Source organism: Bombina bombina, unplaced genomic scaffold, assembly GCF_027579735.1.
Source record: "Bombina bombina isolate aBomBom1 unplaced genomic scaffold, aBomBom1.pri scaffold_1625, whole genome shotgun sequence".
Lineage (NCBI taxonomy): Eukaryota > Metazoa > Chordata > Amphibia > Anura > Bombinatoridae > Bombina > Bombina bombina.
In genome coordinates this window covers 2501-28063 of record NW_026511530.1, presented here as the reverse complement: position 1 = coordinate 28063, position 25563 = coordinate 2501, and the positions used below count along the sequence as shown (strand labels likewise).

General features: G+C 40.3%; 1 protein-coding gene across 1 annotated transcript; it reads right to left on the bottom strand.

Moving 5' to 3' along the window:
- Positions 1-2282: 2282 nt before the first annotated feature.
- Positions 2283-23963, bottom strand: LOC128643781 (RNA-binding protein 26-like; the record flags this gene model as incomplete). The annotated part of the gene is made up of 5 exons (XM_053696595.1): positions 2283-2482; positions 2960-3103; positions 3355-3594; positions 22330-22590; positions 23676-23963. Coding segments are annotated over 5 exons (1118 nt in total), but the record flags the coding sequence as incomplete, so codon positions are not given.
- Positions 23964-25563: the final 1600 nt, after the last annotated feature.

The window sequence follows — 25563 nt, the reverse complement described above, 5'->3', positions numbered from 1 at the left end:
ACTTGTCACAATCATCCAGAGTGGATAATACCTCCTTAAGCAGAATGCGGAGATGTTCCAACTTAAATTTAAATGCAATCACATCAGGTTCAGCCTGTTGAGAAATGTTCCCTGAATCAGTAATTTCTCCCTCAGACAAAACCTCCCTGGCCCCATCAGACTGGGTTAGGGGCCCTTCAGAGATATTAGTATCAGCGTTGCCATGCTCTTCAGTATCTAAAACAGAGCAGCCGCGCTTACGCTGACAAGTGTTCATTTGGGCTAAAATGTTTTTGACAGAATTATCCATTACAGCCGTTAATTGTTGCATAGTAAGGAGTATTGGCGCGCTAGATGTACTAGGGGCCTCCTGAGTGGGCAAGACTCGTGTAGACGAAGGAGGGAATGATGCAGTACCATGCTTACTCCCCTCACTTGAGGAATCATCTTGGGCATCATTGTCATTATCACATAAATCACATTTATTTAAATGAATAGGAATTCTGGCTTCCCCACATTCAGAACACAGTCTATCTGGTAGTTCAGACATGTTAAACAGGCATAAACTTGATAACAGAGTACAAAAAACGTTTTAAAATAAAACCGTTACTGTCACTTTAAATTTTAAACTGAACACACTTTATTACTGCAATTGCGAAAAAACATGAAGGAATTGTACAAAATTCACCAAATTTTCACCACAGTGTCTTAAAGCCTTAAAAGTATTGCACACCAAATTTGGAAGCTTTAACCCTTAAAATAACGGAACCGGAGCCGTTATAAACTTTAACCCCTTTACAGTCCCTGGTATCTGCTTTGCTGAGACCCAACCAAGCCCAAAGGGGAATACGATACCAAATGACGCCTTCAGAAAGTCTTTTCTAAGTATCAGAGCTCCACACACATGCGACTGCATGCCATGCCTCTCAAAAACAAGTGCGCCACACCGGCGCGAAAATGAGGCTCTGCTTATGCTTTGGGAAAGCCCCTAAGGAATAAGGTGTCTAATACAGTGCCTGCCGATATTCTTATATCAAAATACCCAGATAAAATGATTCCTCAAGGCTAAATATGTGTTAATAATGAATCGATTTAGCCCAGAAAAGTCTACAGTCTTAATAAGCCCTTGTGAAGCCCTTATTTATGATCGTAATAAACATGGCTTACCGGATCCCATAGGGAAAATGACAGCTTCCAGCATTACATCGTCTTGTTAGAATGTGTCATACCTCAAGCAGCAAGAGACTGCATACTGTTCCCCCAACTGAAGTTAGTAGCTCTCAACAGTCCTGTGTGGAACAGCCATGGATTTTAGTTACGGTTGCTAAAATCATTTTCCTCATACAAACAGAAATCTTCATCTCTTTTCTGTTTCTGAGTAAATAGTACATACCAGCACTATTTCAAAATAACAAACTCTTGATTGAATAATAAAAACTACAGTTAAACACTAAAAAACTCTAAGCCATCTCCGTGGAGATGTTGCCTGTACAACGGCAAAGAGAATGACTGAGGTAGGCGGAGCCTAGGAGGGATCATGTGACCAGCTTTGCTGGGCTCTTTGCCATTTCCTGTTGGGGAGGAGAATATCCCACAAGTAAGGATGACGCCGTGGACCGGACACACCTATGTTGGAGAAATAAGATTTACTTACCCCAAGACACTCATCTACATATAGTAGATAGCCAAACCATTACTGAAACGAGAATCAGTAGAGGTAATGGTATATAAGAGTATATCGTCGATCTGAAAAGGAAGGTAGGAGAAGAAATCTCTACGACCGATAACAGAGAACCTATGAAATAGATCCCCTAGAGGAAGACCATTGAATTCAAATAGGCAATACTCTCTTCACATCCCTCTGACATTCACTGCACTCTGAGAGGAAAACCGGGCTTCAGCCTGCTGCGAAGCGCATATCAACGTAGAATCTAGCACAAACTCACTTCACCACCTCCATGGGAGGCAAAGTTTGTAAAACTGAATTGTGGGTGTGGTGAGGGGTGTATTTATAGGCATTTTTAAGGTTTGGGAAACTTTGCCCCTCCTGGTAGGAATGTATATCCCATACGTCACTAGCTCATGGCTCTTGCTAATTACATGAAAGAAATATAAGACTAGGTAGGTAAGGGACTGTGAATAAAAACCTTCACAGACATAAATATTGAAGGCAGTGCTCATTTAACCAAAATTTGCTTATAAAAAAGTACTTTAAAAAATGTATTTTAAACAAGCCAACTGACCAAACAAGGGAAAATCATAAATAAATATCTAATTTATACATTTTATAACAAAAAAAATAATTTTTCCAAAATATGTTATGCTATACCTCGTGGGGGCAAATCCATGTCTCCAGAGGTTAAGCCTATTAAATTAGGCCGCTGAGCATGTACACGATGTCTGTACATAGGTCTGGAAGTATTTGTTATACTAGGTGCTTCTGGATTGTAACCATCAGCTTCATACGTTTCTGGAAACAAGGGAATAGGTCCAGATGCAGGTGCTGATAAAAGTAAATAAACATATAAATTATTGTTTTTAACTGGACTACAAAACACAATTGACAAAGCTAAAAATAACTATTATATAAAAGGCAACTTTTGGATTTAATCAGTCATGTTAAAAAAAAGACATTAAAGCAAACTTCGAGCTGATGCATTAGCTTAAACAGACATTCTAATTGAAAAACAAAATGCTTTCTAAGTTTGTGGTTAACCTCTCTGGTTGGGTTAAGACACTGAGTTCTTTAACCTCTACAATTTCGTACACTTTAGCTTTGATGACATTAATAAAATGAGCAATGGCATAAAACACTAGAAGTCTGTGGTCATAAAGGTTACCTTAGCTTTAAAACCCTTCAAATATGTTTTTGTATTAACAAAGACTATGACCCGCATGCCAAATTTATAGTGTTTATCAAGGCTTTGTTGAGAACTTTGATGCAACCTGATACTGACACGAGAGTACATAAAAACAATACCAGATGAAAAGAGAGATGGTGGAGCTCCAGGGGGAGGAGGGTGATGAATGCCAGTAGTCACAACAGTAGGAACTGAACTGGTCGCAGAATTTGGAGGAGCATCCATACCAGCAGGCTGTAAAGGTGGAAGAGGAGGTGGTGGCCCTGAAACAAATATTATGCAGACCATAAATGCATCAACCATACATACAATATGTCATAAGAATTGTGAAATACAATGCTAAAAACTTAGACTTGGTTGTCTATTATATCCATAAATAATACAATAGCTATTTTCACCATGTAGAAAACAAAAATCAGATTTACACTTGGCAACACATACAAAGATGAATGTATATGCAGGCACATAGATTACTGATGAGAACCGTCTTTTTTAGCTTCTGTTGGTACCTTACCTGTGACTGGTGGAAGGCTGGGTGGAAGAGGTCCAGGAGGTGGGACTGGAGGTCGAAGATTTACTGGTGGTGGTGTTAAAAGTGAAGGTGGGGGAGGAATGCCTGGAGGGGGTGGTCCATCTACAACAGGGGGTTGTGCTGGGAATGGCAGTATTCCAGGCAGGTTAACATCTTCAACAACTACAGGATCGCTACCATGATCAAAAGGACACATGTCACCTCTCATGCAGAATCCCTTTTCTAAAAAAAAAAAAACAAAGCAGAATGTTCAGATTGAGACAATAATAGAAACAGTAAAAAAGAGAAAAAAAGCAAGAAAAAGTAATTTTAGTAATTATTTACCTTAATAAATTTGTTTCACTAATCAGTAACCATGCTTAATGTCAGTTAAATTACAATAATTGAAAAACATAATTTATGTAAGAACTTACCTGATAAATTAATTTCTTTCATAGTGGCAAGAGTCCATGAAATAGTGACGTATGGGATACACATTCCTACCAGGAAGGGACAAAGTTTCCCAAACCTCAAAATGGCTATAAATACACCTGCCACCACACACACCTCAGTTTTAACGTATAGCCAAGTAGTGAGGTGCAAAAAAGCACACAAAAAGAAGAACTGGAAAACAATAATGTGCTTTTTATACAAAAAAATTCATAACCACCAAAAAAAAAAAAAAAGGGTGTGTCTCATGGACTCTTGCCACTATGAAAGAAATGAATTTATCAGGTAAGTTCTTACATAAATTATGTTTTCTTTCATGTAAGTGGCAAGAGTCCATGAGCTAGTGACGTATGGGATATAATACCCAAGATGTGGAAATCCACAGAGTCACTAGAGAGGGAGGGATAAAATAAAAACAGCTATTTCCGCTGAAAAAAATAAATCTAAATAATAATTAAGTTTTCTTAAATTTCAAAAACTCAAATCATAGGCAAAGGAATCAGACAACTGCCTGAAGAACTTTTCTACCAAAAACTTCTTCTGAAGAAGCAAATACATCAAAATGGTAAAATTTAGTAAAATGTTTGCAAAGAACAACAAGTTGCTGCTTTGCAAATCTGATCAACTGAAGCTCCATCTGTGAAAGCTCAACAAATGGCAACAGATCTAGTAGAATGAGCTGTAATTCTTTGAGGCGGAGACTGCCCAGCCTCCAAATAAGCCTTGTGAATCAAAAGTTTTAACCAAGATGCCAAAGAAATGGCAGAGGCTTTCTGACCTTTCCTGGAACCAGAGAAAATAAACTAGAAGTCTTTCTGAAATCCTAAGTAGCCTCAACATAGTATTTCAAAGCTCTTACCACATCCAAAGAATGTAGAGATCTCTAAAGAGAATTCTTAGGATTAGGACACAAGGAAGGAACATCAATTTCTCTACTAATGTTGTTAGAATTCACAACCTTAGGTAAAAATTGAAACTAGGTCCGTAAAACCGCTTTATCTTGATAGAATATGAGATAAGGAAAATCAAAAGAGAGACGACAACTCAGAAACCCTTCTAGCAGAAGAGATAGCCAAAAGAAATAACACTTTCCAAGAAAGTAGTTTAATATCCAAAGAATGCATAGGTTCAAAATGAGGAGCCTGCAAAATTCTTAAAACCAAATTGAGACTCCAAGAAGGAGAAATAGACTTAAGAGGTTGAATACGAACCAAAGCCTGAACAAAACAGTGAATATCAGGAAATTAAGCAATCTTTCAAAGAAATTAAATAGAAAGAGCAGAGATTTGTCCCTTCAAAGTATTTGCAGACAAACCCTTATCCAAACTATCCTGAAGAAACTGTAAAATCCGAGGAATTCTAAAAGAATGCCAAGAAAAAATTATGAGGAGCAGCACCATGAAATATAGGTTTTCCAAACCAGATAATAAATCTTCCTTGAAACAGACTTACAAGCCTGTAGCAGTGTTAATCACTGAGTCAGAGAAACCTCTATGACTAAGAACTAAGCGTTCAATTTCCATACCTTCAAATTTAGAGATATGAGATCCTGGTGGAAAAACAGCCCTTGAGACAGGTCTGGCCTTAAAGGAAGTGGCCAAGGCTGGCACAACTGGGCATCCAGACAAGATCCGCATACCAGAACCTATGAGGCCATCCTGGTGCTCTCAGAAACACATGCTATTGTTCCACTATGATCTTGGAGATCACCCTTGGAAGAACTAAAGGCGGAAAAATGTAAGCAAGTTGGTAAAACCAAGGAACTGCTAAAGCATTCACCACCTCTGCCTGAGGATCCTTGGATCTGGAAAGATATCTGGGAAGTTTCTTGTTCAAAAGAGAGGCCATCAAATATTTCTGGAAGACCCCAGATTTGTACAATCTGATGAAACACATCTGGATAGAGATACCACTGCCCCGGATGCAAAGTCTGATGACTGAGATAATCCGCTTACCAATTGTCTACACCTGGAATATAAATCATAGAAATTAGACGAGAGTTGGACTTCGCCCAAGAAAGTATCTGAGATACTTCTTTCATTGCTAAAGAGATGCAAGTCCCTCCCTGATGATTGACATATGCCACTGTTGTGATATTGCCTTTAGAGCTCCGAAGATAGCACAGAGTTCTAAAATATGGATAACCTCACATCTTGAGGTTTCCAAACCCCTTGTGCTGTCAGAGACCCCCAGACAGCTCCCCAACCTGTAAGACTTGCATACGTTGAGATCACAGTCCAGAAAAGACAAACAAAAGAGGCCCCTCGAACAATCCAATGATGGTCAGAACACCATGACAGAGAGAGTTGAATGTTGGGATTTACGTATATCAGTTGTGATATCCGAGTATAATCACTGCACCATTGATTAAGCATGCAAAGCTGCAGAGGTCTCATATGAAAAGGAGCAAAGAGGATCGCGTCCGATGCTGCAGTCATAAGAGCTAAAACTTCCATGCACATAGCAACTGAAGGGAACGATAGAAACTGAAGGTTTAGACAAGCTAAAGCCAATTTCATTCGCCTCTTGTCTGTTAAAGACAGAGTCATGGACACCAAATCTATCTGGAAACCTAGAAAGGTGACCCTTGTTTGATGAATCAAGAAACTCTTTTGTAAATTGATCATCCAACCATGCCTTTGAAGAAACGACACTAGTTGTTTCGTGTGAGATTCTGCTAAATGAAAAGACTAAGCTAGTACCAAGATATAGTCCAAATAAGGAAACACTGCAATACCCTGCTCTCTCATTACAAATAGAATGGCACCGAGAACCTTCGAAAAGATTCTTGGCGCTGTTGCTAGGCCAAATGGAAGAGCGACAAACTGGTAATGCTTGTCTAGAAAAGATAATCTCAAAAACCGATAATGGTCTGGATGAATTGGAATATGAAGATAAGCATCCTGTAAGTCTATTGTGGACATAAAATGCCCTTGCTGAACAAAAGGCAGACTAGTCCTTATAGTCACCATCTTGAAAGTTGGGACTCTTACAAAATGATTTAAACGTTTCACATCCAGAACTGGTCTGAAAGAATTCTCTTTCTTTGGGACAATGAATAGATTTAAATAGAACCCCAAACCCTGTTCCTGTAGAGGAACTGGAACAATCAGTCCTAGATCTGAAACACAATTCAGAAAAGCCAGAGCCTTCACATGATTTATTGGATCATGAGAAATAAAGAATCTTCTCACGGGACTGCTTATTCTGAAACCTATTCGATACCCTTGAGACACAATATTCTGAATCCACTGATTCTGAACGTAACCGGACTAAATTTCCTGAAATAATTTCAACCTGCCCCCCCACCAGCTGAACTGGATTGAGGGCCGCACCTTCATGCAGTCTTGGGGGCTGGATTTGGTTTTGTTCCAATTTGGAACCAGAGGCCTTAGGGGAATGAGTAGTCTTTTGTTCCTTATTCTGACGAAAGAAACCTTAAATTTACCTTTATACTTTATCTTGAGGTAAAAAAAACTCCTTTACCCCCAGGGCCGGATTTCCCATTAGGCACAGTAGGCATGTGCCTACAGGCGCAATGCAGTGAGGGGCGCCTGCCTGTAGAGAGAGTTACTGACTGCATCTGCAAAAGTTTTAGTTTTTTTTATAATACATTTTACTGCTGGAAACGCTCCAGTTCTTCAGCCCCCGTCATGTTCCTAAGCAGCCACAGCACCAGGAACATGACAGGAGAGGAAGAGGGAGGAGCAATTCATCGGCAGTACAGTCAGAGGAAGAGAGCGGGAAGACTGATTCAGCTCTGCTGCAATAGTGTAAGGCAATAATTTATTATATGCCCAGTAAATATAACTTGTAAGATTATATAAACTTGCATTTACAGCCACCAGAATAGTTACAGATGGTGCAATGTGAAAAAAATAACTGTCACACCGGCAACAGTTAGTGACTTGCAAGGCCGGTGGGCCACAACAGCAGCAGGGGATCAGACTGGCTACAAGGAGGTGGTAGGCAAACTCATACGTGCTTCTAGCTTAAATTTTTGTGCAGCTATTATCACCTGCCTATTATTTTCCTTAAGGCTGCTACATAGACTGGGAGCAAAATAGAGAATGCCATTTAGAACTTCTAAGGGGTGCTCTCTAAAACTATTTTAATGCTTTTGAGCCTTTGTGGGTGGGGAAATCGGAGTGCAGCACAGCACAGATCATCTGCTGCAAAATTTAAAGAAAACAGGAACAGAACTACCACAGTCTGACAGCACCGCCCCTTTAAACTAAATGCCTAACAAAAAACTTCCCCCTTCTTTTTTCCCTCATGCGGTGCCATCAGTGAGGCAGCACACTCAGGACAACTCATTTATAGGCAGGAGGACTGATACTAAATGAGGTCCTGAAAGGGTGACAGATGCAGCTGAGATTTGCCAGGTCTGTTATTTATGTTATCTTAAAACTCGGAACTTCTGTGTGCTGCGTATATGATTGACCACAACAAATCTCCTATCCTTATCCCCAGCCTCAGACTACTCAGAGCAGGCTTGCTTTTTAGTATATGTTGTTCCCTGAGGAGAGACTGTGATTTTATAAGTGCTACTGTGTATGTTAAATAAACAGCCAGACAGTTTTTTTTTTTTTTGGTGACAAAAAATATATAAATATATGTGAACTCATGTAGGCAGGATTAGTCTAATATTAGAGAGCATGTTGAGTTATTAAAATGTGTAATTGTATTTATATTTATTTTTGCTGTATGTATGTGTGTGTGTGTGTGTATATATGTGTGTGTATGTGTTTGTATGTGTATATATATGTGTGTGTGTGTATGTGTGTGTGTGTGTGTGTGTGTATATATGTGTGTGTATGTGTGTGTGTGTATATATATGTGTGTGTGTGTGTGTGTATATATATGTGTGTGTGTGTGTATTTTTTGTGTATGTGTGTGTGTGTGTATTTTTTTGTTTGTGTGTAGGTATGTATGTGTGTTGTGTGTGTGTATATGTGTGTGTATTTTTTGTATATGTGTGTGTGTGTATTTTTTTGTTTATGTGTGTAGGTATATATGTATGCGTGTTGTGTGTGTATATATGTGTGTGTATGTGTTTGTGTGTGTGTGTATGTGTATATATGTGTGTGTATGTGTTTGTGTGTGTGTGTGTGTATGTGTATATATGTGTGTGTATATATATATATGTGTGTGTGTGTATTTTTTGTGTATGTGTGAGTATTTTTTGTGTATGTGTGTATTTTTTTGTTTATGTGTGTAGGTATGTATGTATGTGTGTGTGTGTGTATTTTTTGTGTATGTGTGTATTTTTTTGTTTATGTGTGGGGGGTATATGTGTGTGTGTGGGGGGTATATGTGTGTGTGTGTGTTTATATGATGTGTGTGTGTGTGTATATATATATATATATATATATATACACATACATATGTATATAGCAGGTAATTGATCATTGTGTTATCACTTTGTGTACACACACTTGCTTCCTTATCTGTATTATGAATGGACAATGGAAAATTAACATTTTATTACTTAAAGGGACAGTCTACACTACACTTCTTTTGCGGAGTTGGGGCAGGGGGGTTCCCATGTCATGTGATGCCAAGCTCAGCCAGTTTATTTGTGAAAGTGTTTGCTGATTGTAAAAATATGTCAAGTAATTTACAGAGTTTTTGTTTTTTTTTGCACAGATTTAAAAGTAATACTGTGCTTTTTTTTGTGAGGGGCGCGGGGGGGGGGGCGCTTTAGGTTTTTGTGCCTACAGGCACCTGAGATGTAAATCCGGCCCTGTTTACCCCCCAGTAATAAAGCTCTTCTGGCTAAAATAGCTAAAGACATAGATTTAACATCAATCTTTATAATGTCAAATATAGCATCACAAATGAAATGATTAGCATGTTGAAGCAGAATAATAATGCTAGACAAATCATGATTTTCTACCCGACGAGCTAAACTGTCCAACCAAAAAGATGAAGCAGAAGCCACATCAGTCATTAAAATGGCAGGTCTAAGAATATAACCAGAATGTAAATAAGCTTTTCTTAGATAAGATTCAATCTTTCTAGCTAAATGATCCTTAAAAGTAGTACTATCTTCCATAGGAATAGTAGTATGTTTGTCAAGAGTGGAAATAGCCCCATCAACCTTAGGGACTTTTTCCAAAAACTCTAAATTGGCCACTGGTAAAGGATACAACTTCTTGAACCTAGGAGGATTAAAAGAACAACCAGGCTTAGACCATGCTTTATTAATATAAGAAACAGCATCTGGAATAGAAAAAAAACCTCAGGAGCAACCTTAGGAGGTTTAAAAACAGAATGTAAATGCTTACTGGCTTTGTTACCAAGAGGACTAGACTCTTCAATACCCAAAGTAACCAGAACTTCCTTATATAATCAATCTTAAACAGATAGGAAGAATTGTCAATTTTAGAATCTGAATCAGGATCCTCTGAACCAGAGGAATCATCAGCAGAGGACATTTTAGTATGCTGTCAGTCAAAGTTTATCAGAATAATGAGAAATTTTAAAAGACCTTTTACGTTTATTTGAAGGCGTAATAGCAGACGTAGCCTTATCTATAGCTGCAGCAATATAATTCTTTACATCTGCAGGAATATCAGGTATATTAGATGTTGAAGGAACAACAGACGATGTATTAGTACTAATAGAAACATTATCCGCATGCAAAAACTGAAATTATGCTTACCTGATAATTTTACTTTCTTCAGATGGAAAGAGTCCACAGCTGCATTCATTGGTTTTGGGAAATAAGAACCTGGCCACCGAGAGGAGGCAATGACACCCCAGCCAAAGGCTTAAATACTCCTCCCACTCCCCTCATCCCCCAGTCATTCTGCCGAGGAACAGTAGAAGAAATATCAGGGTGAAAAGGTGCCAGAAGAAAAAAATACAGACGTCCCACATAAAAAATACGGGTGGTGAGCTGTGGACTCTTTCCATCTGAAGAAATTAAAATTATCAGGGAAGCATAATTTCAGTTTTTCTTCATAAATGGAAGGAGTCCACAGCTGCATTCATTACTTTTGGGAAAACAATACCCATGTCTGACTAAAGACCTAATGTAGGTCTGAAACGTTTGTTTTGTGGACCATGGCACAATAAAGGTCATTTTACTTTAAACTGCAAAGGCTGGAGCACCCTATCTTTTGGAGTTTCATTTGAAAGAGATAGGGTAAGGAAGAACCAAAAGGGAAAACAAAAGTCACAACAAATTACAAAAAAGGAAGCACTCCCAGAACAAGCTCAGCTCACAAAGACCCAAATGGGTCCAGACAAACAAAGGGAGGCAAAGCCCAGACCAGACAAAAGCCACAAGGTTTAGGACAGGGCATCAGAACAGAGAAATTTTTCCTCTCAACATAGTGCAAAAGCACCTAAAAAGACAACTGAAGACGGAGTCCTCAAAACGTCAGAACTTAGAATACAGAAGTGTTCAACATATAATACGTGTAGCAGACCCAGAAGAGGAAAACACCTGAGTCAAGAACATGTAGTCATCAGGATGTTACAAAGAAAATACTTGCTGAAAAGCAAAAAGCGGCCAAACAAGATATCAGATTGCAAAAAACTCAAAAACAGAGAGCATGCTCCAGTCAATCCAAGCCGCCAGACCGACACATAGGTCTCAAAAAGGGAGAAGCACAGAACCTCAACGAGGCCCACTGCACCACCTAAAAGGAACAAACCTCAAAACCTACTCCCAGCTGGGCTAGCCCAAGCGTCGGCAGGTCTGAAAAGAGGGGAACAAAAGAACCCCCACACCAGCTCACAAAAGAGTGGAAGAATGGCCTCAACCACTCCAGAAGAGCTTGGGTGCCCACCCAAAATTCACAGCAACTGGAAGAACAAGGGCGATGACAGGTCCGAGCCCCCAATTGTTTAAGAACAAACAATATCCCAGAAACTCAAACACCCCGTCTGATATAAAAAAAACAGACCCACAGGTAGATATCAATGCAATATCCAGAATAACCCGGATAACGAGAACACCTCGCAAGTCCGACCCCAAGAAGAGACCACCCCCTGCCGAGTCCAACACTCCAAAGGAGCTAAGGCATCTTGAACAAAGACACTAGAGCCCATAGGCATTCGAACCGCCACAAGACGTCCACAGCAAGGGGATACCTACCTCGAAGACAGAGTCACTCGAGCAAGGCTAGTCTCCAAATCGCCTCCAATACAAGTCAGACGATCACATGAACAAAAGGTGTGCGGAAGAACCCTAAGCAGACCCCAATGTCCTCAAAAAGGAACAACCATCTCCCGAAGGAAAACCAGGTCTCCAAAAAGGACAATGAAAGGAACAAGTCTAAAAGGACAAATTCCCAGAGCCTCAGAAAGGCCAAAATGCCCAAAACAGCAGTAAGAAGGCACCAAGCCCCCAATCCTCCCACGTGAGGAAGAACACTCTAGGTCCCGAGAGCATCGGAAGTCAAGAGGGTGACGCAGCGGAACTCCACTAACCCAGTCAAACAGCTTGAAGGCGAAATAATGACTGAAACATCCTTCTGCCTCACAGACTCGCAAGTCCTCTTTAGAATGTTTAGCTGAAAGTTGTAAAATGAAAACAAGAAAACACAAATAATAAAGTGAGCACTCAGTACCTCAACCGGCCCAGCCAGGCAGAACAGGAGCCACGTGTCTGAACAAGCCACGAGACAGAAGAACTGACCCAAGCAGGACCAGCCTGCAGACAGGGTCATAACTGTCAAGCTGCCTAAATCCTCCCCCAGAGGGGAAGAGAATAACAGTCAAACAAAGGACTAACGTGTCCCGTAACAAACTTCTGCAGAAGTAAACCGCAAGGATCGATCCCAGAAAAAATTCTGGAAGGAAACATATAATCAAAAAGAAAAAAGAAAATATAAGGCAACCCGTAGGTTAATCGCCCAAGAAGAAACAGGCCTACCTGCAGGATCAGCCAAACGGAACCCTGATATTCCAACAAAATTGGGAAGGATCTCAATAAACCGGCAATCAGTAGATTACGTCATCGCCTCATGTCTAATGAGGTGAGCCATTCGAAGAAGAATATTGCGGATTCCCGTATTCTTTAAGGATAGGGTTCTCTATTAACTCAAAAACCATGTCTGAGTTTTTTTTTTCCCTTTTTTTTTCTTCCTTCATTCTTTTTTTCCTTAGTATATTAGCATATAGGATTTTTTTCTTTTTTAGAAATATAACCCCTTTCCTTTTTGTTTTTCTTTAGTTTTAAAAAATATTAAACAACAATATCAATAAAGTAAAGTGCTGCAATCTCACCCCCAATACTATAAAAATATATATATATATATATATATATATATATATATATATATATATATATATATATATATATATATATATATATATATATATATATATATATATATATATATATATATATATATATATATATAGTATATGGGAGTGTGCCAACAGCTACACAAAAAATCATGTCTGAGTAAAACGCGAAGGCGCTCTATTCTGTAACGAAAGGCACAACACAGCTACAGTTGCAGGGAACTGTATAGGCCAGCCCAAGGTCTGGAGACCCGGTACAATAGGGCACAAGCACAAATAAACGCCTGGACTTTGCAGACGCATAATCGCTAAAAATAAGTGAAAGTGAAAGCATGATGCAACCTCTGGGGGGGGGGAAACAAGTCGCCCTGCAAGAAGGGAAAAACATTATCTGGGCTACCTGCATGTGTAGTAGCAGGGAACGGTAGGGAACTCGCCTCTCGGAGGACAGAACCCCCAGAGGCGGATGGCTCAGCACACCCTTGAATCCCCGAGCCCAAGGAACAAGGCGCTCTAATACTGCATATCGAACATAACTGATTGACCTGTGTCAACGGGGACAATTCACATTCTTCACACGTCAAAGAATCTGAAATTTTAACAGTCTCAGCATCAGAATCCTCCATAACTGGATAGAGAAGGTAATAATATGGACTATAAGAAAAACAAAATCTAAAAACGGCACCTGACACCCCCAATGGCTGGGGCACTCACCACCTTCTAAGAACCAGGCACTAGCAGACCAGAATTTTTCAGTCGCCACACGGTCAGGAATGCGTAAATGGAGAACCGGATCGTAAACACGCCCAGTCACAAGGTGAACCGTACAGTCCTAAAAAAGCACGCCCAACCATAAGGTTGCGTCACTTCCAAAGGCTTTTATGTTCTTAAGCCAAGAGCCAAATTAGCACTACACATAAGCAGATTGAATCACATAACAAACATGATTAAAATAAAATCCCTGTTCAATAATCCCCCTTAGGAGATATTAACCCTTGATTCCAAGATACCAAAGGAGCCTCACTAAGGCCCTATAGTTATACTTAATAAGTCCCGCAAGATAGCACCTTACAGGAAACAAATAAGTTACCGTACATTATGATGAAGTAAAATGAAACTATTTTACCGGAAATCGCCGTGGAACAGGAACACAGCCCTTCAAGTGTGACAAATAGTGGCAGCGCCTCCGCCATGGACTTGAGAGAAGAAAGCAGGCAGTGAAGCGAAGTTAGACAACGCCGATTGCTTGTGGAGCTGTTAAAGGGACAGTCTAGTAAAAATTAAACTTTCATTCAGATAGGACATGTAATTTTAATCAACTTTCCAATTTACTTTTATAATCAAATTTGCTTTTTTCTCTTGCTATTGTTAGTTGAAACTAAACCTAGGTAGGCTCATATGCTAATTTCTAAGCCTTTGGGGCTGCCTAACATGCTTTTTAAAGTGTTTTTAACAACAAAAGACTTGACAGTTCACGTGGGCCATATAGAGAATACTGTGTTCAAGCAGAAAAACAGAATTTATGTTTACCTGATAAATTACTTTCTCCAACGGTGTGTCCGGTCCACGGCGTCATCCTTACTTGTGGGATATTCTCTTCCCCAACAGGAAATGGCAAAGAGCCCAGCAAAGCTGGTCACATGATCCCTCCTAGGCTCCGCCTACCCCAGTCATTCGACCGACGTTAAGGAGGAATATTTGCATAGGAGAAACCATATGGTACCGTGGTGACTGTAGTTAAAGAAAATAAATTATCAGACCTGATTAAAAAAACCAGGGCGGGCCGTGGACCGGACACACCGTTGGAGAAAGTAATTTATCAGGTAAACATAAATTCTGTTTTCTCCAACATAGGTGTGTCCGGTCCACGGCGTCATCCTTACTTGTGGGAACCAATACCAAAGCTTTAGGACACGGATGAAGGGAGGGAGCAAATCAGGTCACCTAAATGGAAGGCACCACGGCTTGCAAAACCTTTCTCCCAAAAATAGCCTCAGAAGAAGCAAAAGTATCAAACTTGTAAAATTTGGTAAAAGTGTGCAGTGAAGACCAAGTCGCTGCCCTACATATCTGATCAACAGAAGCCTCATTCTTGAAGGCCCATGTGGAAGCCACAGCCCTAGTGGACTGAGCTGTGATTCTTTCGGGAGGCTGCCTTCCGGCAGTCTCGTAAGCCAATCTGATGATGCTTTTAATCCAAAAAGAGAGAGAGGTAGAAGTTGCTTTTTGACCTCTCCTTTTACCAGAATAAACAACAAACAAGGAAGATGTTTGTCTAAAATCCTTTGTAGCATCTAAATAGAATTTTAGAGCGCGAACAACATCCAAATTGTGCAACAAACGTTCCTTCTTTGAAACTGGTTTCGGACACAGAGAAGGTACGATAATCTCCTGGTTAATGTTTTTGTTAGAAACAACTTTTGGAAGAAAACCAGGTTTAGTACGTAAAACCACCTTATCTGCATGGAACACCAGATAAGGAGAACACTGCAGAGCAGATAATTCTGAAACTCTTCTAGCAGAAGAAATTGCAACTAAAAACAAAACTTTCCAAGATAATAAGTTAATATCAACGGAATGCAAGGGTTCAAACGGAACCCCCTGAAGAACTGAAAGAACTAAATTGAGACTCCAAGGAGGAGTCAAAGGTTTGTAAACAGGCTTAATTCTAACCAGAGCCTGAACAAAGGCTTGAACATCTGGCACAGCGGCCAGCTTTTTGTGAAGTAACACAGACAAGGCAGAAATCTGTCCCTTCAGGGAACTTGCAGATAATCCTTTTTCCAATCCTTCTTGAAGGAAGGATAGAATCCTAGGAATCTTAACCTTGTCCCAAGGGAATCCTTTAGATTCACACCAACAGATATATTTTTTCCAAATTTTGTGGTAAATCTTTCTAGTTACAGGCTTTCTGGCCTGAACAAGAGTATCGATAACAGAATCTGAGAATCCTCGCTTCGATAAGATCAAGCGTTCAATCTCCAAGCAGTCAGCTGGAGTGAAACCAGATTCGGATGTTCGAACGGACCCTGAACAAGAAGGTCTCGTCTCAAAGGTAGCTTCCAAGGAGGAGCCGATGACATATTCACCAGATCTGCGTACCAAGTCCTGCGTGGCCACGCAGGAGCTATCAAGATCACCGACGCCCTCTCCTGATTGATCCTGGCTACCAGCCTGGGGATGAGAGGAAACGGCGGGAACACATAAGCTAGTTTGAAGGTCCAAGGTGCTACTAGTGCATCCACTAGAGCCGCCTTGGGATCCCTGGATCTGGACCCGTAGCAAGGAACTTTGAAGTTCTGACGAGAGGCCATCAGATCCATGTCTGGAATGCCCCACAGCTGAGTGACTTGGGCAAAGATTTCCGGATGGAGTTCCCACTCCCCCGGATGCAATGTCTGACGACTCAGAAAATCCGCTTCCCAATTTTCCACTCCTGGGATGTGGATAGCAGACAGGTGGCAGGAGTGAGACTTCGCCCATAGAATGATTTTGGTCACTTCTTCCATCGCCAGGGAACTCCTTGTTCCCCCCTGATGGTTGATGTACGCAACATGTTGTCTGATTGAAACCGTATGAACTTGGCCCTCGCTAGCTGAGGCCAAGCCTTGAGAGCATTGAATATCGCTCTCAGTTCCAGAATATTTATCGGTAGAAGAGATTCTTCCCGAGACCAAAGACCCTGAGCTTTCAGGGATCCCCAGACCGCGCCCCAGCCCATCAGACTGGCGTCGGTCGTGACAATGACCCACTCTGGTCTGCGGAATGTCATCCCTCGTGACAGGTTGTCCAGGGACAGCCACCAACGGAGTGAGTCTCTGGTCCTCTGATTTACTTGTATCTTCGGAGACAAGTCTGTATAGTCCCCATTCCACTGACTGAGCATGCACAGTTGTAATGGTCTTAGATGAATGCGTGCAAAAGGAACTATGTCCATTGCCGCTACCATCAACCCGATCACTTCCATGCACTGAGCTATGGAAGGAAGAGGAACGGAATGGAGTATCCGACAAGAGTCTAGAAGTTTTGTTTTTCTGGCCTCTGTCAGAAAAATCCTCATTTCTAAGGAGTCTATTATTGTTCCCAAGAAGGGAACCCTTGTTGACGGAGATAGAGAACTCTTTTCCACGTTCACTTTCCATCCCTGAGATCTGAGAAAGGCCAGGACAATGTCCGTGTGAGCCTTTGCTTGAGGAAGGGACGACGCTTGAATCAGAATGTCGTCCAAGTAAGGTACTACAGCAATGCCCCTTGGTCTTAGCACAGCTAGAAGGGACCCTAGTACCCTTGTGAAAATCCTTGGAGCAGTGGCTAATCCGAAAGGAAGCGCCACGAACTGGTAATGTTTGTCCAGGAATGCGAACCTCAGGAACCGATGATGTTCCTTGTGGATAGGAATATGTAGATACGCATCCTTTAAATCCACCGTGGTCATGAATTGACCTTCCTGGATGGAAGGAAGAATTGTTCGAATGGTTTCCATCTTGAACGATGGAACCTTGAGAAACTTGTTTAAGATCTTGAGATCTAAGATTGGTCTGAACGTTCCCTCTTTTTTGGGAACTATAAACAGATTGGAGTAGAACCCCATCCCTTGTTCTCTTAATGGAACGGGATGAATCACTCCCATTTTTAACAGGTCTTCTACACAATGTAAGAATGCCTGTCTTTTTATGTGGTCTGAAGACAACTGAGACCTGTGGAACCTCCCCCTTGGGGGAAGTCCCTTGAATTCCAGAAGATAACCTTGGGAGACTATTTCTAGCGCCCAAGGATCCAGAACATCTCTTGCCCAAGCCTGAGCGAAGAGAGAGAGTCTGCCCCCCACCAGATCCGGTCCCGGATCGGGGGCCAACATTTCATGCTGTCTTGGTAGCAGTGGCAGGTTTCTTGGCCTGCTTTCCCTTGTTCCAGCCTTGCATTGGTCTCCAAGCTGGCTTGGCTTGAGAAGTATTACCCTCTTGCTTAGAGGACGTAGCACTTTGGGCTGGTCCGTTTCTACGAAAGGGACGAAAATTAGGTTTATTTTTTTGCCTTGAAAGGCCGATCCTGAGGAAGGGCGTGGCCCTTACCCCCAGTGATATCCGAGATAATCTCTTTCAAGTCAGGGCCAAACAGCGTTTTCCCCTTGAAAGGAATGTTAAGTAGCTTGTTCTTGGAAGACGCATCAGCCGACCAAGATTTCAACCAAAGCGCTCTGCGCGCCACAATAGCAAACCCAGAATTCTTAGCCGCTAACCTAGCCAATTGCAAAGTGGCGTCTAGGGTGAAAGAATTAGCCAATTTGAGAGCATTGATTCTGTCCATAATCTCCTCATAAGGAGGAGAATCACTGTCGACCGCCTTTATCAGCTCATCGAACCAGAAACATGCGGCTGTAGTGACAGGGACAATGCAAGAAATTGGTTGTAGAAGGTAACCCTGCTGAACAAACATCTTTTTAAGCAAACCTTCTAATTTTTTTATCCATAGGATCTTTGAAAGCACAACTATCCTCTATGGGTATAGTGGTGCGTTTGTTTAAAGTGGAAACCGCTCCCTCGACCTTGGGGACTGTCTGCCATAAGTCCTTTCTGGGGTCGACCATAGGAAACAATTTTTTAAATATGGGGGGAGGGACGAAAGGAATACCGGGCCTTTCCCATTCTTTATTAACAATGTCCGCCACCCGCTTGGGTATAGGAAAAGCTTCTGGGAGCCCCGGCACCTCTAGGAACTTGTCCATTTTACATAGTTTCTCTGGGATGACCAACTTGTCACAATCATCCAGAGTGGATAATACCTCCTTAAGCAGAATGCGGAGATGTTCCAACTTAAATTTAAATGCAATCACATCAGGTTCAGCTTGTTGAGAAATGTTCCCTGAATCAGTAATTTCTCCCTCAGACAAAACCTCCCTGGCCCCATCAGACTGAGTTAGGGGCCCTTCAGAAATATTAATATCAGCGTCGTCATGCTCTTCAGTATCTAAAACAGAGCAGTCGCGCTTACGCTGATAAGTGTTCATTTTGGCTAAAATGTTTTTGACAGAATTATCCATTACAGCCGTTAATTGTTGCATAGTAAGGAGTATTGGCGCGCTAGATGTACTAGGGGCCTCCTGAGTGGGCAAGACTCGTGTAGACGAAGGAGGGAATGATGCAGTACCATGCTTACTCCCCTCACTTGAGGAATCATCTTGGGCATCATTGTCATTGTCACATAAATCACATTTATTTAAATGAATAGGAATTCTGGCTTCCCCACATTCAGAACACAGTCTATCTGGTAGTTCAGACATGTTAAACAGGCATAAACTTGATAACAAGTACAAAAAACGTTTTAAAATAAAACCGTTACTGTCACTTTAAATTTTAAACTGAACACACTTTATTACTGCAAATGTGAAAAAACATGAAGGAATTGTTCAAAATTTACCAAATTTTCACCACAGTGTCTTAAAGCCTTAAAAGTATTGCACACCAAATTTGGAAGCTTTAACCCTTAAAATAACGGAACCGGAGCCGTTTTGAACTTTAACCCCTTTACAGTCCCTGGTATCTGCTTTGCTGAGACCCAACCAAGCCCCAAGGGGAATACGATACCAAATGACGCCTTCAGAAAGTCTTTTCTAAGTATCAGAGCTCCTCTCACATGCGACTGCATGCCATGCCTCTCAAAAACAAGTGCGCAACACCGGCGCGAAAATGAGGCTCTGCCTATGCTTTGGGAAAGCCCCTAAAGAATAAGGTGTCTAAAACAGTGCCTGCCGATATTATTATATCAAAATACCCAGATAAAATGATTCCTCAAGGCTAAATATGTGTTAATAATCAATCGATTTAGCCCAAAAAAAGTCTACAGTCTTAATAAGCCCTTTTTGAAGCCCTTATTTACACTCGTAATAAACATGGCTTACCGGATCCCAGAGGGAAAATGACAGCTTCCAGCATTACATCGTCTTGTTAGAATGTGTCATACCTCAAGCAGCAAGAGACTGCTCACTGTTCCCCCAACTGAAGTTAATTGCTCTCAACAGTCCTGTGTGGAACAGCCATGGATTTTAGTGACGGTTGCTAAAATCATTTTCCTCATACAAACAGAAATCTTCATCTCTTTTCTGTTTCTGAGTAAATAGTACATACCAGCACTATTTCAAAATAACAAACTCTTGATTGAATAATAAAAACTACAGTTAAACACTAAAAAACTCTAAGCCATCTCCGTGGAGATGTTGCCTGTACAACGGCAAAGAGAATGACTGGGGTAGGCGGAGCCTAGGAGGGATCATGTGACCAGCTTTGCTGGGCTCTTTGCCATTTCCTGTTGGGGAAGAGAATATCCCACACACCTATGTTGGAGAAAAGTTATTTAAGATTTAGCACAACACAATGCTAAATACAAGTCAATAGATAATAAACAATCACAGTCATGTCAGAAGGTTCTTAAATACAAGGTAATCACAGAGGTAAAAAGTATATTAATACAACTGTGTTGGTTATGCAAAACTGGGGAATGGGTAATAAAGGGATTATGTATCGTTTAAAACAATAAAAATTCTATTGTAGACTGTCCCTTGCATCTCCGGACTCTAACTTTCATCCAGGCCCTCACTGAGAGACTGATAAGATTACTTAAAACTCCCATCCCATGTCGAAGAGTACTACCCTCCATACGATAGGCAAAGAATGACTGGGGGATGAGGGGAGTGGGAGGAGTATTTAAGCCTTTGCCTCCTCCTGGGGGCCAGGTTCTTATTTCCCAAAAGTAATGAACGTGGCTGTGGACTCTTTCCATTTATGAAGAAAATCTTATGACGGATGCCACATAATTGGGCTGAAGAAATAAAATTAGTTAATTTACAACGGACACACTTAGCTTTGGTAGAACTGTGTTCAGGCAGCATGGTTTCTACAGCAACATGAGAGGCAGGATCAGACTGAGACATCTTGCAAAATGTAAAAAGAAAAAAACATTTAAACAAAATATCCAATTTCCTCATATAGCAGTTTCAGGAATGGGAAAAAATGTTTATGCTAAAGTAAGAAAATAAGCATCATAGCTCTTAAAAATATGAAGAGAACCAGAAGCATTAAAGGAAGAGGGGTAATATACAAAAACTTTTTGGCACCAAGTACGACACAAAAGTAAAAAAAAAAAATTTGCCGCCAAAGCTAACATCAGGAAATGACACAACAAGCTTCGCGCCACAACGACTTGCGTCAACAAAGACGCAGGAAATGACTAAACTTGCGTCAAGAATGACGCCTCGCGAGCCTTATTTGCCCCCGAAAATTTTGGAACACAAAGTCAAATTGAAAGAACTGGAACCCCAGGTAATAAAAAAAATAAAAAATCTTCCCAAACAAATTCCATACTGAAACTGATAGTCTGCAGAAAATATACATAGACCTGACTCTTGGCAAATATAAGTAAATATATATATTAAAAACTTTATAACATAAAGCACCAAACATAGCTGAGAAAGTGTCTTAAAAAATTATACATACTTACCAGAAGACACCCATCCACATATAGCAGGCAGACAGCCAAACCAGTACTGAAAAATATCAGCAGAGGTAATGGTATAGGAGTATAACGTCGATCTGAAAAAGGAGGATGAACCCCTGCGACCGATTACAGTGAGCCTTTGAAAGGATTTCCCATGGGTGAAACCACTAAATCAACAGGCAATACTCCCTTCACATCCCTCTGACAAACTCTGTACTCAGAGGAATTGGGATTCAGAATTCTTAGAAGTGCCTTATCCCCGAAGAAATCAAGCACAACTTACTTCACCACCTCCATAGGAGGCAAGGTTTGTAAAACTGAGGTATGTGTGTGGTGGGAGGTGTATTTATAGGCATTTTGAGGTTTGGGACACTATATCCCATACGTCACTAGGTCATGGACTCTTGCCACTTACATGAAAGAAAATTTTTATTTTGAAATTGGTGTTCCCTATCACATAACACCTCAAAGGGCCATTATAATAAAAAAATGACATGCTCCAATACGTTAGAAACACAGCTTAGTCATGCGACTAGTGCTGTTGATTGGATCAGGGGCAGTTCCTGCATGTAATTTTTTTTACTATAAAGGCTCTAATTTTAAACATTAAGCTCACTGCTAGCATGGTTTGGGAACAAAAATCTGTGAGACTGAATGATCTGTAACAATTAAGGAATATGAAAAATAAAACAATTACCAAATTTAAGCTCATTTTACAAATTAACTAAGTAATTTAACACAACAAAAAATATTTAATGCAACTGTTAAACACACCATCATAATCTCTGCACCGCTTCTTAGGCATTGGAGGTCTGCCGTAAGTGTTATGGTCCACTTGATCTTCATGAAATTCTGGCCAGTTTTCAGCTGTATTATTTCCGTGATGTGATGGTGCAATAACTGTAATAGTGCTGCTTAGAGTGGGAACAGGAAAATGAGCAGATCCAATGTGGGGCACTGAAGAACCTGTAGGGTAATTGTTATCTAATGGCTCGACTCTATCAAGGTCATACTTTGGCTTAACAGAATCTCGATCTGCAAAATTAGTAGAGGGTAAAAAGGATTAACACAATATACAATTAAAGTTTATAAAAAGATATATTGATAGATAGAGATATATTTTTTATACATACATTTCACTCTATACTAAAACTATGACCATGGCTAACCTTGTTTTCTGTGGACTAAAGTCCAGATTGGCTTCTCTTAATAACGAAAATGATGGCTGGAGTATGGGTAATGAAAAATAATTGCAGTAAAATAGATATTAATTTATTCTTAAAACGTTAACCCAGGTGTTTACCTGTCCCTTTAATGGAAAACTTTAAAGATTAAAAGAACCATGCATATATGTTAAATGGCACTCCCCAATAATACTTTAAGATAGTAAGTTGTGGATATATTTATGTGGATAATAAGATAAATCCTTGTCCTGAAAACATGTTATATTTAAAGGGACAGTAGACTAACATTTTCTCCCTGTTAATTTGTTCTCAATTATCAATTTTGACTGCTGAACTGTATTAAAGGGATACTGAACCCAATTTTTTTTAATTTCATGATTCAGATAGAGCATGCCATTTTAAGCAAGTTTCTAATTTACTCATATTATGAATTTTTCTTCATTCTCTTGGTATCTATTTGAAAAAGAAGGAATGTAAGCATAGGAGCCGGCCCATCTTTGGTTCAGCAACGGGAAGCGCTTGCTGATTGGTGGCTAAATGTAGCCACCAATCAGCAAGCGATATCCAGGGTTCTGAAACAAAAATTGGTTAGTTAAATGAGTAACATTAATTAGAGTTAAAATATGGTAAAGGGGGCAAAATAAATAATGAAATAAACATATATCAATCTCATATTGTATAACATTCCCTATAACTAACATATCTTTAACTTGACAGGAAACACAACTCTGCCAGCATCAACACACCTGTTTTCTAATACATTGCAAAACATTTCAACATACCCAGTGTTAAATTACTTTAATTAATTACATAAACAGACGCGAATTAGACACCATACATATGTAATGAAATTAGAAGTATAACAAGTTTTTATAAATAACAAAACAAATCAAGTTATTGTCTTCACCAAATAAAAGCACAGTAGAATCAACTTACCTCTACTTCTTGTTCGACTCCGACTTCTGCTACGACTTCTTTCTCTGTCTCTATCGCGCTGCCTCTCTTTACTCCAGCTGCGGCTACGGCTTCTGCTATAGCTACGACTTCTTCCTCTCCTCCTGTTGTATCGGTCTCTATAGGAATCTCGCCGAGGCAAGTTCCTATCATACTCCCTTTTACGAGAACGGTCATCTTTCTTTCGATCCTCTCTGCTCCTAAATACAACAATGTAAATGGGTTGGCAAATTATTTTAGTACAGTTTGGCCAGCAAAAAAAACAAGTTTCTTAACCTATATGCATGGTTAAAGGGACAGTCTACACAAAAAATGTTATTGTTTAAAAAAAGATAGATAATGCCTTTACTACCCATTCCCCAGCTTTGCACAACCAACATCGTAAGAATAATATATTTTAGAACATTTACACCTCTAAATTTCTGCCCGTTTCAAAGTTTCTATAGACAGCCTCTTAATCACATGCTTTTGTATTTGCTTTTCACAACAGGAGACTGATAGTTCATGTGGACCATATAGATGTGTTCACACCTGAGAAGTTATTTAAGAGATAGCACAACACAATAATAAATGCAAGTCAATAGATAATAGTCAGTGTCATGTGATCAGGGGGCTGTCAGAAGATGCTTAGATACAAGGTAATCACAGAGGTAAAAAAAAAAAATGCTTTTTATTTTGAAATTGGTAGGGAAAACACAAATTAACCTGGAATAGTTGCAGGGTTAATACATGGATAATCAAAAATAATAAGAAAATATGACACAAATTCTAGATTTCTTTCAAATGGCATGAAGAGTCCACAAATCCATTCAATTACTAGTGGGAATTCAACTCCTGGCCACCAGGTGGAGGCAAAGAACACCCCAGCAGAGCTGTTAAGTATCACTCCCACGTCCCATAAACCCTCATTCATTCTTTGCCTAGTTCATCGGGTGGATGTGCAAAGTTGGTGTCTGAAGATATTAAAATATTTTTATGGGTAGTTTCCCTGTAAGCAAGGACTGGGGATATACTGTGTCCATGTCAATCTCTTTAGTAAGAGTAATGGTGGCTTTTAGCAGTTAGAAGGTGGCGAGATAGTCTTTGCTTAACATCGAACTTTATTGCTACCCCTATTATAGAAAACCAGGGTTGGTTACTCTGTTTTTCCTTTTCTACAGGTCACCTGTCAGAGTTCGTCTGAGTCCGACATACATGTGATGCTGCTCCTGCAGCTGGACTCCAGAGGTGTTTCCCCCTTCTAGGTGAGAAGGTTTAGAACGTAGGGGTTAACCCCTTTATTTAAATATTGAGGTCAGGAGGATATTAATATAATAATCTCTTTACAGTTGGGATTAAAATCTGGGCAACTTGTAATGGACTCTGTGTGGGTTAATCCCTAGTCTCTTCTCTCTGTGGATGGCACCAGAATTCCGGCCATGTGGGGGATATTTTTGTTGTATGTTTCATAGTAAGCCAGACATGTATACCAGGAGTCTGAGCTGAAGATTGCTTAAGCTTTATTTTTAATTGCACAGCGTTTTTTAGAGAGCTGTTATTGAATTAAGTGCAGTAAATTATATTCTTCCGCCTCATAGCGTCCATTCCTAAAGTCACTAATTAAGCTATGGCGCTGGTATAAGGGACCGCATCCTAATGCTTGCTAGGGGATGTGTGGGGGACGCTGTACCATGTAAGGGTCTTCGACTCCCAGAAGTAAATTTGCTTTAGAAAATTTTAAGAGCATTTAGTCGTTAACTTAAGGAGCCCTGATCTAAGCGTCATATAGCACATACGTATTGTCCCTATATTGCTATGATGGTTATATCGGTGTTTTCACTGGGAGGCATAGTTTAGGAGTTATTAAATCCTAGCCTCCTATTTGGCCTCT